Source organism: Mustela nigripes, chromosome 13, assembly GCF_022355385.1.
Source record: "Mustela nigripes isolate SB6536 chromosome 13, MUSNIG.SB6536, whole genome shotgun sequence".
Taxonomy (NCBI): Eukaryota; Metazoa; Chordata; class Mammalia; order Carnivora; family Mustelidae; genus Mustela; species Mustela nigripes.
Genome location: NC_081569.1, coordinates 134,731,822 through 134,747,908, shown reverse-complemented (window position 1 = coordinate 134,747,908; position 16,087 = coordinate 134,731,822). Strand labels below are relative to the sequence as shown.

At 36.9% G+C, this 16,087-nt stretch overlaps 1 protein-coding gene and 1 pseudogene across 7 annotated transcripts in view; both read right to left on the bottom strand.

The window, feature by feature from the left end:
• UNC79 (unc-79 homolog, NALCN channel complex subunit) overlaps window positions 1–16,087 on the bottom strand; it is a 238,398-nt gene that overhangs the window by 138,813 nt on the left and 83,498 nt on the right. For all 7 annotated transcript variants that reach the window (XM_059373859.1, XM_059373862.1, XM_059373863.1 and 4 more), the window contains exons 8-11: window positions 10,914–10,978; window positions 6,318–6,406; window positions 5,647–5,687; window positions 3,032–3,060 (exon numbers count right to left, since the gene is read on the bottom strand). In XM_059373859.1, the coding sequence (XP_059229842.1) occupies window positions 3,032–3,060; window positions 5,647–5,687; window positions 6,318–6,406; window positions 10,914–10,978 (224 nt within the window). The remainder of the gene's footprint in view (window positions 1–3,031; window positions 3,061–5,646; window positions 5,688–6,317; window positions 6,407–10,913; window positions 10,979–16,087) is intronic.
• Window positions 7,388–7,485, bottom strand: LOC132000455 (U6 spliceosomal RNA; annotated as a pseudogene).

Sequence of the window (16,087 nt, the reverse complement as noted above, 5' to 3'; positions counted from 1 at the left end):
GAAGCTTCTAGATAATTCCAGTCCCCAATTATTCAAGTCTTCCCAGATGAGGCCTCAAACATCATCAACTAGAGATAGGCTATGGACTGTGCCCTGTCCAAATCCCCGGCCAATAGAATCTATGAGCATCGTTAAATGGTGGTTGTTTAATACTGCCATCTTTTGGGTGATTTCTTACACAGTTATCTGGATATGTTGCATATATTAACATTGGAACATCAAGCAAGAGTCGACTTGCTTTATCACCATGTGCCCTCAATTCTAAGTAATATCAGCAATAAAATACTTTACCCCAAAATAGCATTTGGTTGGTTCCAGTTCCAAACAATTGTTGTGGTTCCCACTAAGTTTTAGTAATGTATTTCCAAGCCACAGTCAGTCTTCAACCCATGTGGACTCCACTATATGCATTCCTTTCAAAAGCCAACTAGAGATACTTCCCTTAGATTCAGATTCCGCTGAGCATGGTTTTCCCCAGGCACTCTGTTTCACTACTTTGAATTTTAAACATGAAAAAAACAAAAAACAAAAAAACCTTCCAACCTGGCTCATAGAATGACAGAATTGAAATAAATCAAAGTCTGTCTCTTTACCTTTACAATCTTGCTGCTTATTTCAAACCCCCTGTGCAAATGCAGGACTATGTCCTTCAAAAGAGGCTAACACAAACTGTACCCAAAGCAAGCTCAAACAATTCTCAACCGTTTATGAATTGAATGAATGTTCTCCAAATATAAAATACAACATGTATTAAAAGATAATAAAAAATGTGCTAATTTGAAGCTTATTACTAAAAATAATTTTGCTGTAAAAAGGAGGGCAGTGTTAAGAAAAAAAAAAAAAAAGGATCCACTCTGGTTTCAAATATGTTAGGTATAACAGCAGACCTGCTCATTTGGAATATAAAACTGTTTCTCATTCTTGTCTCTCTGGCTTATAAAAAGATTCTCAAAGTAGGAAATAGCCTCAGGATAAAAATCAAATCAAAAGCAGCTGACTGGCTGCACGATCCTTTGTTAAAACTTCAGAAGGATATAAGGCGATGCCTAGTTGAGCCTTTCAGATAGAACAGGGCTTCTAATAATTTTAAGGGCAGACCAAAATGCCCAAAGTATAGAAAGGACTGTCTCCAAAAGAATTACAGATGTAGTTTGGGGGGCACTGAACTCCAACAAGATTTACTGAAAACCCAGAGTTTTACAGTAAGTCTTCCTAGCAAAGGGTCACCAACTTAGACTAAAGGGGACAGACATCATTCAACATGAAAGGAAGTCTGTGGGATACATGCAGGAGACAAGCTAAGAGAGTCCCACAGCTGTACCATGCACCATTCTTCTTGGAAAAGAAAGATGTCTCAGAGAATAGAGCAAAAAATTCAGGAGAACAACAATGAGGAAACTACTCCCAGGAAGTAGAACCAGATCCTCGTCAAGGTACGTTCTCCAGCCTTGGAGAACCAATGGAAGAACCATTGACATATTCGTGGCTGGAAGGGCTATCAACCACAGATAGCGATGTGCTGCCCCTTCTTCCTCTGAACGGAGGCCCACAGCTGTTATCCTCTCCCTATCTCACCACTGTGTGTAGGGTGGGGGACGGGGGTTGTGGGGGGTGGATAACTTGCCTTTTTAGTTCACACGTCTCTGGAGCAAGAGAATTTTCACCCAAAGAGTTTCATCAGGGGCCAGACCATATGCAGATCACAAGATGATGGACTGAAGCCATAAATGGATTTAAGACTTTAGGAGGTCTGAGGTGGTGGAAGAATTTTACATGTGGAAGCAATGCAAGTAATTATGTCCAGAGGGTAGATTGTGGTACCATAAATATGACCACAGAATTCTCATCACTCCTTCTATAAAGGGGAGAAGTCTATTTTCCTCTCCTGGAATCTTGGCTGGCCTGGGGACTTTCTTTGGCCAGTGGAAGGCAGCAGAATTAATGCTATGTGACTCAGAAATTTGTCTCAAAAGGCCTTGCAATTCAGTAAATCTCATTCACTTCAAACACTGCTGCCTAGTGAACAAATCCAGCCTCGTTCCCTAGAGGATGAGACACATAATGGCAAGAGGGAGAGCCAGACACCCCTGACATCCCAGTCATTCCAGCTGCCCCAGCTGTGGCCCCAGATATAGGAATGAAGTCATCGGGGACCAGCCAATCCCTAGACTTCCAAGCAGCTGACTGCAGGCTCACTGTGAGCCTAGAGGAGTTTATCAAAAGCACTGCCTAGCTGAGCACAGGCCAAATTGTCAATTCACAGAATTAGCAACAAATATCTGTTGTTACTAAGCCACAACATTTTAGGATTAGTATGTACAACAGCCCTGAAACAGCCCTCTAAAGTCCCCACTCAAGACCAAGTCCTAAAATGTTTAAATGACTTGTATATAGTCTCATAGGTAGTTAGGGACAGAGTCAGCCAGAAACCAAGTGTTTCAACCAACTAATCCAAAGTCCTCTGTACGACACCACACTACCTTGCCTTATACGTTCAACTAGAAAAAGAAAGAGGATGGAAATGGCTTAGGAAAACTTTCATAAAAAGTGGTTAAAGAAAATTTGAAAGTGGAATCTTTAACTAGAGATACCATTCAGCTTGCATATAAATAAATATTTCCTATCTATTGTCAGTCTGGGTATGTTTGACACACATGTGTCGGACTATCGGCACTCCACTTCAAAACAAGAAAGATTTTGAGCATACAAGATATATCCTTTACCAAAGTTATGCTGCATGTTCTACATGGTCATTCAGAGCTTTTTTGTGATTAGAGTTACACATATGCTTTTGTTTCAGATTACTCATCAAAAACACTGTGCAGAAGATGGGTGAGCAAAAGCAGAAATGAAAACAGAGAGCATTCAGACATAGCAATCTTGCATGCTAAATCATTTCTTTTCCCCCTTCATGAATACAGTGACATGTACGTACTGGGAAACCAGGGGGCAGAAATGAGGCAGATGTCAATGAATGAATTTACATACACACAGCAAATCATGCCCCACCACATAGATGGTTTGCTCTTACCTTCTTCTGACATATAGCAGATATTTCAGCTGTAAGGGGAAGGTACACAACATATCAACAAAGAAAGACAGCCCATTTTAAATAAGGGCAGCCACACAGGGGAGTAAAAACAAGCCTAGTGACACAACCTCTAGACTTGGCCCAAATAGCGTCTCTCCTGTCTTATTAATGGTCATCTACCCATGTTTGATGAGGTCAGGAACACCTGTGTGCTCAAATACTTCACCTATTCTTACGAGTAGTTCAACCTCCTTGGACATGACTCAGAATTCAGATCATGTCAAAACCAAAGCAAAGTAACATTCATCTCATCTCCTTGTTAGACAGAACAAAACTGAGAATTGCACGACTTCCTTTTGTTTAAGATTTTATTGGTTTTATTTATTTGCCAGAGAGAGGGAGAAGGAAAGCTGCAGGCGGAAGGAGAAGCAGGCTTCCCGCTGAGCAAGGAGCCTGATGAGGGACTCGATCCCAGCACCCTGGGATCATGACCTGAGCCGAAGGCAGATGCTTAACCAACTGAGCCTCCAAGGCACCCCTTGGCATGGCTTCTTCAGGATCACAAAGGCTATCAATGATAAAGGGAGATTTCGAGACAACGCCTCTGGATTCCCTGTTTATTGCCCTTCCGTTATACCATGACACTGACTGGATGTGATATATTTAGAGCTTCACCATGGAGATGATTTGCTATTTCAAAACTGTAGAAAGAACTTACTAACTTGGATTACTCAGACTTGAACTATTGATTTATATCAGTCCTTAACTAGTGTAAAACCAGCTACATGTCATTTCAGAGCAAGCAATTTTCAAACCCAACTTGCCAGTTGGAATTAGGCTGTCAAACCATGGTCTACTCCGGGACTGACCTTAACAAATGGATACAAACTCTTTGTAGTGTAGCGGGTATACCAAGTATTTCCATGAAAATTAATGCTTGAGAATACTTGAAAATAATTTTTCCAAATATATGTTAACATTCCCCTGAAATAGTAAGTGTTCAAAAAATGAACTAACGCATTACTTATAATATAGTCTGTGTTACAATTTATTAAAAAAATCAAAGGTAAATGTCCCCCAAACTGTCTGGAAATTATGAATCGGTGGGTGACAAATCATAGAAACTTACAACTCAGTTTTTAAAATTGGTTTTGTATAATTAATGTTCATTTAATAGTTTGATATCTTTGAGTTTATCTTAACCCGAGATCAGTGTCACATCTCTAGGTAAATAATTTTAAGTTATTATAATTTTGCTTCCAGAGATGAATATCATCTGGAAAAGGTGACCAGAATTCACCAACATTTCTGATATTTAAAAATGTAGTTTAGAACCTGACTATGGGCTTCACCTCAGAACACTGTAAGTTCACTAACAGGGTAGTCTAATTTAAAGGGGGAAAATTTACCTTTACCCATAAAAGCCCAGATCTTTTTACAGATATTCTTATGAAATTTTTCAGAATGTGTCTTTGAAGGATCCAGAGGTGACATTACTGATTCATTTTATAGATGTAAAGCACTCACTAAGGTAATTTATTTCTTAAGGGTGACATGACCTAATATTAAAAGTTAGACCATAGGGGGCACCTGGGTAGCTCAGCTGGTTAAGCATCTGCCTTCAGCTTAGATCATGATCTCAGGGTCCTGGGATCCAGCCCCGCATCAGGCTCCCTGCTCTGTGGGGAGTCTGTTTCTCCTTCTCCCTCTGCCCCTCTTCCCTGCTCATGTGCTTTCTCTCTCTCTCAAATAAATAAATAAATGAAACCTTTTTTTGAAAAATGAGGACTACAAAGAAATAGTGTAATTATCATCAAGAAAAGCACTTTACTTGTTTTTAAATGTTCACAGAATTTAGTTAACATAAGATTTTTACATTATTTTTAAATATGGCATTTCATAGAAAATCTTTTATTATTTACCTCTGAAGTCCTCCTGTGTGCCTGATGTGTGCTCAGTATGTCCCCAGCTTCTCTCACCTTCCATCTTTCCTCTGTTGTCATTAATACTTCCCCTGGTCACTTCAGCCCCCAATTAAGCAGCTGGAATACCTGCTTCCAGATGTGTAAAGGAATGCTCTGTCTGGGACCTGCCGACTTATCAGACATAGCCTTCAGAACTTCAACAAACTATGAGCACTACCCCATCCCATCTTTCATTGAGGTGAGTCACATATATTTTATCCCCACTTTACTGGGGAGACGGAGTCTCTGAACAATTAAATGATTTTCCCTAAAAACGGAGAACTATTAATAGTGGTAGGAGAAAGACTTATTCAGTGTTCTTCCCACTTATGTTCCCTATTCTCTTTCTGACCTGGCACAGCAAACACCATTGGCAATGCCTGTTATATACACAGAAATTCTCCCAAGACATAGTTCAGCAAGGCTTCTGTCATAAGGAATCCTCTTAATTTTGGTTGAGATGATACCTCTTCTTTCCAAATGTGTGGGTATAAGCAAGACACGGATACAATGATTCGCTGCAATGACTATTCATAGAATATAATACCTTGGTTACTGTCTTTATAAAATAATACAGTACAAAAGGAGAGAAACCAACCATGCCATTAGTCATGATTACTTATTATTCATCCTTTCTGAAGTAAACCATACCTTGTGGCAGAAGAACATCAATCAACCATTCACTGTGGTCCCTATAAAGAAAAACAAAATTCATTTTTGAGCTGCTTTGCAATGTTACCCTTCCACGTGAACATTTATAAGCTGTACACTATTGCTAGAAGGTTTTCAATAGAAAGGAAATGTAATTAAGAGCACTATCATAATAAACTTTTTGAATGTCTAATGCATTTTAGCTAAATTATAAATTATAGGCATTTCATCATATTCAGTTATCTTTAAATGATACTTTCCAGATGCTAATTAAGCGAACCAAAGTACAGCATGATTTGTACAATGCTCAGTGTGGTTCTGTGAAACTAACAAGCAGAGAGAATCCGTTTGAATTACACCTCATATTTGAAAGCCATGGTCTTCTTTTATTTTTCTCTGTGGCCTTTTTTAACAGGGTCACTTGAAATTTGGAGCTGTTTTATTCCATGGAATTGCTTTTTCTTATCCCATGGAGAGAAATATTGCAACTTTTCAAAGCTGAAATCTCTCTAATTAAAGTTTGCTATTTGTCAGATATCTGACAAAGCAACCTTTCAAAAACAAAAAGGCTAGTGGGAAATGTGAGTGATGTGACCAATTTAAGTACAACTGATTGCTCTTTTCTTCTTTTGTTGCCCTATTTCCTTTTCTTGCAGGACCCATATACCTACCCTGCAATCCTCTGGCTGCATTCTTCACAGAGATACAATGGAGGTGGTTTATCCCCCAGAGCTACAGACAGGGAAGGGTCTATACACATCTGAAACACATGAAAAAGCAGAATGAACTCTCTTATCCTGTTTATCACATCCCTCATATCATGAGCACAAAGGTTTTGATTTGTGACAGATTTTCAAAAGCCAAGTGGAATAAATATTTTTAGTAAAACCCGCTTAACCTATAGCACAGCTGCTTTTCCTGCCCTGGCTGATGAGTCCACACTGGACATTTAAATGTGCCTACTCTGGTTTTTCATTTCTCCTGTTATCTGCAATTGAGTAACAGATAGTGTCAACAAATCTACCCTCATTCCACAAAGAGAAAAAATCCTGTTCAATGGTGGCTCGAATTGCCCCTATATACCTCGTACATTCATTCCTGCATGAAAGTGGTAGTAAACACAGCAGTATCTCTTTTGGAAGAGGAAAATATATTAAAATTTTAAAAATCATAACTGTAACCAAAATTCTGGCAGTATAAAATTCTGCTTCTTGAATAAAAAAACCTCAATTCAAAAAATGTCATGTGAAATCTAACACTGAGGAACTCACTTTTCTTATTCTGGAATCTAAATTCTAAATCAATCATCCAATGTCACATTTTCAGGTATTTTTTCTTCCATACATGACCTGTGGTTCATTTAACACCGTGTGCCCTGTTCACTTCTGAATTATTTATGGCTGAGTTTTCATGAGCTGAAGCCCAGAGATGAAAAGTGTTCACTTTGCTGTTGGTCATTGGGATATTTCAAATATCTGGATGTTTAAAATCAAGGAAACATGACTAGCTGAATCTTGTATGTTGCATCAGGTTAAATTTCTATACATTACCAAAGTCATTCTGTTTTCTGTTCCTGTCCAGCAAGAAATAATCAATCCACTGCTATAGCTGATTGTGCACTTAATATGCCTCAGACACAGATTTTTCTGGAACTCCACCCTTCCTTTTCTTTAGTTGTTTTTACTGATTAGGGAGGGAAAACAAACCAACTTACAACTCAACCAGCCTATCATTTAAAGTTAAAACCCTGAAAAGTCTCACGTGTCATCCTTCCACAGAGCCCTGTGGATCTTTTCTAGATCATTCCAATTTTAGTATATGTGCTGCTGAAGTGAGCACAATATTGAAGAGTTTCAACAATGGGGGAAACAAGAGCAGGAATTCCTAAATATCAATTGCTATACCAACAAAACCAGTAAACTATATACTCCCCCATGCTAAAGGCCTAGTATGAAAATTTTCCTTAGATAAATTTCATGCTTCCTTTGATGTGATGAACAACTACTTTTTGGTGTGTTAAATGAGGGACTAGCAAACTTTCTGTAAATGACCAGAGAGTCAATAGTTCAGGCTTTGTGGACATACACTCTCTGACACAACTACTCAACTCTGCTGTTGTAGCATGAAAGCAGACATAGATACAGAAGCAAATGAGCACAGCTGTGTTCCAATAAAACTTTACTGACAAAACAGTTAGCAGACCAGATTTGGCTGGGGGCCATAGTTAGCTGACTCCTGTGTTAGATAATTATCTGGGCTCTAATGTATTTCATAAATTGATCTGCAAACAGAACCAAGTAAAACCAAAAGCAGAGTGTTATATAATGAACTCTAAGTTCCAGCATCTTTTCATTTTGAATTCTGTTGCAGCTCTTGGCTCTTGCCTTAAAAAGTACATTTTTGTAAGGTATTGCAACAAAAATAGATAATACTTTTCTATTTGGCAAATCATCACTGCCTAGTGGTAAAGTTCATAAGAGATGGTAGACTTTTTATGAGGATAAATCCACTTTCCCTGAATTTTTCCCAAGTGCCCGATGTTGACCTGTTCTTTCATTAGTTACTTCACTTTCATTTCTAATGAGTTATTGATACTCCTGTCAGGTAAAGATATTTTTTCATTCGACTCAAAGGGATAAACTCCTACGAGGTTGGAGCTATAATCATTACAGATTAGCTAGGTGACCTTGAACATGGTAAATGAATTAGGTCACATGACCCATCACATTTGTGGACAGTAGGGTCAATTCCATTTACTCTAAACATGTCAGTTTACATCTATATTAATATGTTCATAGCTGACCGCTACATTAAAAAATAAGTTATTTTCCATTTATAAACACAATTATGCCCAATGTAGAGGCTTAAGAAAATGGAGAAAAGAAGAAAATTTAAATAATTCATTAACCCGCCATCTCAATGCAACCAGTAATAACATTCTGATGAGCAGGAATATGAGTATAAATATAATATATGTGATTTTAAATTAAATTGGCATCATACTATAAAGGATGATTTCCTTTTCGTTGAACATTATTCTGTAAGTATCTGGATGTTGGGTACCCTTGGCCTGTATGTCACATGGTCATACCCACCTGGGTTTGGGGAATGCTCGTATTGCAATGAAAAAACAATACTGAGTCAGATCTGTTGTCCTGCAAAAACAGCCCCAGCACAGGAAGCACTAACAAAAATGTTACCTTTACAGGGAAGCAGAGTCAAAATACAAAAGAAAACTCTTTAGGAATGCTGGAGTTCAGAAAATAAAATTTGGAGGGGGTGCTGATAAAAATATTTAAGAACTAGATAGAGGTGGTGGTGGCACAGCATTATGAATGTGCTAAATGTCATTGAATCGTTCACTTTAAAAAGGTTAAATTGATGTGAATTTCACCTCACCTAAAAATGGAAGAGAAAGTAGGATGGTTTGGCATGTCCTGCAGGACTGGCTACAAGGAACAGCCAGTAAGCAAAGCAAAGGCCAGCCAGAGGGGTGGACTAAGCTGTTTGCCGAGAAGAATGGGAAAAAATCTAATTTGTGATGTCTTTGGGGAGTGGGAAACCAAAAATCATTAGTAATTATGAAGTTAAAGGACTCCTGAGAATGTAGTCTGACATACGATCAGAGAAAAAAATAGGTGGAAAGACCAGACAAGCACCTCCTTTCTGTTGGTGTCTGAGTGAACCAAAAGAGGGCATTGTAACATAAGCCGGAAGAGGAAAGGACAGGTGAAGAAACTAAAGTAAGAGAGCTGCATGATTCTCAACACTGGAAGAATTAAGCTAAAACCCAGGGATAATATATGAGCACGACACGTATTTGTCTCAGAATGTCCTTGCACAGAAGAAAAATACCTTGGAGTCCTAAACGTCTGTGGAAGTTCAGAGGAGGTGTGCTCACAGCAGAATGGGAGAGACTGAGCCTCCACTGCTAGACTTCCCTCGTCTGCTCTTTCTCAACATAAGTTCATTCAACTTGACTTTATCAAAAGCAGAGATGAAATATAATAATACAAGAAGGTCCTCTGCTAGTAAAATACGTCTGGATGACTACGTTATTATTGGCACTCCTCTGACTTCTCTGATATATGAAACACATTTTGGTCCATTTGTACTTCTTTTTGGTTCCATTTATATTTATATTTCTTATATCTCATGTTACCTCTTCCACTCTGTTTCTATAAAATGATACTATCATGTTTCTATTATTTGGTAATCTTCACAATCTTCCTGTTTATAGAAGAAGGGAGGCAAACTCTCAGGACACTAGGTTCTAATAGGTATCTGTGAACTCTAACAACTTGATGTTACTCCTACTCTTCTTATTATAAAAAATTAATCCTTGCAAATCCAGACTCAGGTCTCTCCAGCCAAGTACTGAAACCAACATATATACCATAAGTAATTTTGTTAAAAGGTGTGATTGTTTTTCTTAACATTCGACTTCAAAGATTCAGGGTTATAACAAGACAGGGAAATTTGTGGTGGTAAAACAAGAATAAGGTTTAGAGTCAAGGAACCTGGTTCTGGCTTAGGAAAGAGTCTTGCCTCTCTAAATTCCCGTTCCCTTGGGTCACCTGGGTGGCTCAGTGAGTTAAAGCCTCTGCCTTTGGCTCAGGTCATGATCCCAGGGTCCTGAGATCGAGCCCCGCATCGGGCTCTCTGCCTGCCTCTCTGCCTACTTGTGATCTCTGTCTGCCAAATAAATAAAAATTTAAAAATCTAAAAAATAAAAATTAAAAAATTAAAAAAATAAACCCCTGTTCCCTTACCTCTAACATACTTTTTCCATGTGTTTGCTCCCCAACTACCCCTAAGTCATATCTATGATCTGAGCCAAAATTTAACAATTTTATTCATTTTGGTCATATGACTCTTGAATTTTCAGTTATATACCAAGCTCTCATAATCTGAAATGAGTGAAACAGGGGCAAAGTATATTTCCTTGAGTTTATTAAAAAAAGAGAGAAGCCAAGTAGGACTATGTAAGAGTTCCACCAGGATTATTCTAATAATTACTCATTGCTACACACCACTTGACCAAGAACTCATAGCCAAACCCTTCAGTCACCACTATTCATTGCTCTGTCTTCAACCAATCCACCAAAGCACGGTCAGATTGAACACAGAAGTGCTTGAGTTTATCACAGAGTGCAGGCCTTTCTGCTTTATGGAGAAGTATGCAGTCTACTCCATTTCATTCAGCTCCTGATAATCTGACCACTGACAATACAATATGGCACCATATTTATCTAATAAAACAGTACCTTCACAGCTGGCTTGTTAATTGCGTTGTGGCATTCAATGTGCTGGCAGTGGATGGGATTCCAAGCTGTAAAGCAAAGCATAGCTGATGAACACTCCTCATTGAAGTTATTAGAGCTCTAGTAAAAGCATAGCAGATATTACACTAGGTTTCTTCTTCCTAAGCAGAACCATCGCCAGAAGGCTTCCTAAGATAATCATTTTAAATCTAAGGCAAATTTAAAAATTGAACAAAGATATCATAACTCCATTTATTTTTCCATAGAAGAGACAAGCTAGTATAAGGTATAAGGTAGTATAACAGTGCCATTATATTACTTCCCAATGATATACTACTATCAGTAAGTTCTCCAAGGTTTATACATATCTATGGTTTCACTTCATTCTTCCAGCAACCCTGTGGAATAGGTATAGCAGATTATAAATCTCATTTCCTATATTAGTAAGTAGAAGTTACAAAGCTTAAGTAGCCCACTGGGGTCACAGAGTTAATAAATGACAATTTGAGACTAAACCTCTATCTCTTGGTTTTTAACACTGATCTTTCTATTGTAGTACATATTAAGCTGAGCATCCTAGATTTCTGGCACCAGGAAGTATTTCAAACTCATAATAACTGAAATGAATGGTAAGGCAACCTCCACTATCCCATGTTCCACCCCAAATGTAGAGAATGGAAAATGAATTTCTTGCCCAAATGAAATCTCTCTCTCTCTCTTTCATATCACAAACTGTGACCCACAGACTAACCTCTGCTAATTTGCTAATACCCACTCCTTAACACAATATCACACAGAATGAAGATAAGACTAAGTGATCTGGGATAGATCAGAATGAAAGTCACAACAAGTAATTATCTTCATCTAGATTATTTGGTAGTTCAAAGCACTTAGCTAATAATACTCCATCATTTAAAAATGCAATAAAGGGGTGCCTGGGTGCCTCAGTCAATTAAGTGGCTGCCTTCGGCTCAGGTCATGATCCCAGGGTCCTGGGATGAAGCCCCACATTGGGCTCCCTGCTCAATGGTGAGCCTGCTTCTCCTTCTCCTTCTGCCAGCCACTCTGCCTACTTGTGCTCTCTATCCCTCTGTCAAATAAATAAATAAATAAATAAATCTTTTGAAAAAAATAAATTAAAAAATGCAATAAAATTACATGTTTGAAAGTAGGATATTTTTCTAAATTGTCAAATTCTAATCTTATAGGAGTATGATTGGCTTAATATACTAGAATTGGCAGATGAGAGGATATTTTTACTTAGTTATATGTCCAATTATAATTCAAAACTATATATTATTATTCCAGACCATACAAAGTTTTCTGTCCAGAGGTGTTCCGACTTCAAATCTTCTAGCCTATGGTTAGACAAGATATGTGTCTGATTTGAAATTTAGGAAAATAAGGTCAACAGAGCCATTGACTTGAAAAAATACACAATGGGTCAATTTATTTAAAATAAGACAAGAAATACAGAACAAAAACCACTACTCTAAAAAGCACAGTATCATATTGATTATAATTTTAGGGAGAACAAAAGAATAAATAAATCAGGAAAGAATGGATAAACGAAGAAATAATCTGAATACAAACATTCTGTAACTATAAAATGTTTCCTACATGTGGAAAAGTCAAGATGAATATAGATAGCAGCAACAAGTTTTCTTCTGTAATTAGAGAAACCTTGCAAAAAAGACTGCTTTTAACCAGTATATGAGTTGCAAATACATAGGACATGTGTCTCTTCCTCCAATCCCAAACTCATGACAGATGTCACTAATCCGTAAGAGCATCCCTTCCTGTTGAGTCCAGAAGTGGCCTTAAAATCCTTCTCAACACAGAGGTCCACAGAGTTACCACTAGTAAAACAGAGTTGGCACACAAGATAAAATCTGCTAGCCATTACTGAATCCTTATATTATAAGAATATTTGCAGATCACTTTATAAATATTAAGGAGCCTTGGGGCACCTGGGTGGCTGAGTGGATTAAAGCCTCTGCTTTCAGCTCAGGTCATGATCCCAGGGTCCTGGGTTCAAGCCCTGCATCGAACCTGCTTCCCCTCCTCTTTCTCTGCCTGCCTCTCTGCCTACTGTGGTCTCTGTCAAATAAATAAATAAAATCTTTTTTAAAAAAATAAAGCTAGAAAAAAAAAATATTAAGAAGCCTTGACACTTATAGATAGAAGTAATAGTCAAGATATGTAACAACTGCTATGGCAAAGGTACAAGGAAATAAGAATGTATAACAGCCACAGCAGTTGATCAGGGCTCTAAAGACTCCTGCCTTGCCAGAAATTAATGCTTTACATGTAGATGGTGGGGATATGTGGGAGGTCCTACTCCTCTAATATTTTATTTCATTTTTACAGAGTGTCACTGAATTAAGAATAGATTGTAGAAAAAAAAAAAAAAGAATAGATTGTAGGATACCTCATTTGGTTTACCAAAGTCACACTAAGCTTTAAACTTACCAGAATATGGATTATTAGTTTTTCTTGGGCATCAAAAATCACTTGTCAAAATTTCAAATATATGATGCCTGAAACTCATGTTAAATCTGCTGAATCAAGATCCTTAAAAGTAGAGGACAGGTATTTTTTTAATTGGTAAAACCACTACAATTGGGGTGCCTGGGTGGCTCAGTGGGTTAAGCCACTGCCTTCGGCTCAGGTCATGATCTCAGGGTCCTGGGATCGAGTCCCGCATCGGGCTCTCTGCTCAGCAGGGAGCCTGCTTCCTCTTCTCTCTCTCTGCCTGCCTCTCTGCCTACTTGTGATCTCTGTCAGATAAATAAATAAAATCTTAAAAAAAAAACTACAATTGATTCTGATATAGGATCAATCTACATATCTTACTGTATGATAAATTCAGTCATGATAGATCTCCCTTCCTTTGAAAATAAAAATAAAAAATATATAATCTAAAAACATGGCAGATAAGAAATCTGCTTCTAACTACAATAGAGTAACTAGTATTAGTCTGGTCCTCCCATCATAAACAATTATAAAATGCAAAAATATATACAAAACAACTGTTTTCAGAAATTGGATAATAGGTAGTGCAGAACAAAGATCCTTGAGGGAAGAGAAACAATAAAGTCAGTCCTACAATCACCCCGGTTTTCTTCCTAGAAGCAAGATAAGCACAGTTGGGTGGTTTCATTGAATTGAGGGGACAAAACCTGGAATATAAAGAAGCAAGGTGACTTATATTTGCTACATAGTACAGCAAAGAAGAGGGAGTTACGCTAAGAAAGAGCTCCAGAAATCTGAATAAGAATCTTTTTAGGTCAACCTAGAATGCTATAGCCAGTGAAAATATCCTTCAAAACTGAATATAAAATAAAGACTAATTGAAGACAAACACAAGATAAGAGAATTCATTGCCAGCTGAGCTCCACAACAAGAAACGTTAAAGAAAGCCTGAAGGAAAATGATACCAGATGGAAGCTAGGACCTACACTAGACATAGTGTTCTGCACATGGCAAATATGGTGAACAAAGGACTTTCTACCCATATTTGTGTAATGTTAAAAAATGATTTACTGTTTAAAACAATAAGCCATGTATTGTGAAACTAAAAATATATATGGAAGTAAATATTTGATAACAAGAACAAAAATGATGGGAGGGAGGAAATGAAAGTGTTCAGGCCTCTTACATTACATATAAACTAGTATAATATTATTTGAAGATAGACTGTGAAGTTAAAAGTACATATTGTAAACCCTAGAGCAATTCTTCTTAAAAATGGTATAGCTGATAATTCAATGCAGAGATAAAATGAAATACTAAAAACAATTAACCAAAAAGAAGACAAGATTTTTTTAAAAAGGGAGCAAAGAATAGATGGGACAAATAGAAAACAAGTGTAAGATGACAGACTTCAGCCCAACCATATGTAATTACATTAAATGTAAATGACTTAAACAATAATTACATGGCATGTAAATGATAAAAGGCAGAGATTGTCAAAAAGGATTTAATTTTTTTCAAAAAAAATTACCCAAATATATTCTGCCTGTGAGAAACACACTTGGAAATATAAAGATAGATAAGTTAAAAGTGAACGGAGGTGGACCTGGCTGACTCAGTCAGAAGGGCATGCAACTCTTGATCTCAGGATTGGGAACTTGAGCTCTACATTGAGTGTAGAGATTACTCAAATAAATAAATATTTTTAAAAGAGTAAACAGGGAAAAAAAAATACACCACACTTATATAATGCTACTTACAAGAAAGCAGGAGTGTCTATATAAATATGAGAGAAGTAGACTCTAGAACAAATAATATTACTAGTAATAAAGAAGAATATTTCATGATGAGTCAATTCATCAAAATGACATAATAATCATAAATATGTGTGCATCTAGTGATAGAGTTCCAAATTAAATGAAACAAACTGACAGAACTGAAAGAGAAATAAGTCTGTAATTAATGCTGTAAATATCAACAATCCTCTCTCAATCTTGAGACAATATTCTAGTCCATAAAATAAGGCTGAAAAATTTAGATGGAATGAAATCATAAAGTAAATTTCCTGACCACAATGAAATTAAACTAAAAATGGACAAAAAGATATCTGAAGAATCACAAAATATTTGTGCACTTAAAAAAACACACTTCTAAACAACCCATAAATCAAAAGAAAAATCGAAAAAAACATTAGAAAATATATTGCATTGAAATTCAATGAAATCACAGCATATCAAATTTGTGGAATGAAACTAAAACAATGCTTAAAGATAAATTTATGGCTTTAAATTCTTGAATTAGATCATATAAAATGTCTAAAATAAAAAATTTATGCTCTATCTTACTAAGAAAAAGAACAAGTTAAACTCAATGTTAACAGAAGGAGTAATAAAGATAGAGGCAGAAATCAATGAAATTGGGAATAAGAAACCAATAGAGAAAATCATAAAACCAAGCATTGATTCTTTGGAAAGTTCAATAAAATTTATAAGCCACCTAGCTAGCCTGATGAAAAAAAAAAATAGAGGAAAAAACCAAATTATCAGTATTAAGAATGAAAGCTAGGTCAGCACCCCAGATCCTACAGATATGTCGATAAATTTGGTCAGTTGGACAAAACACATAAATTGTTTATTCCTCAAAAAACAGGTAACAAAATTACAAACATGATTGAGTAAAAAGTAGAAAACTTAAATGCCCCA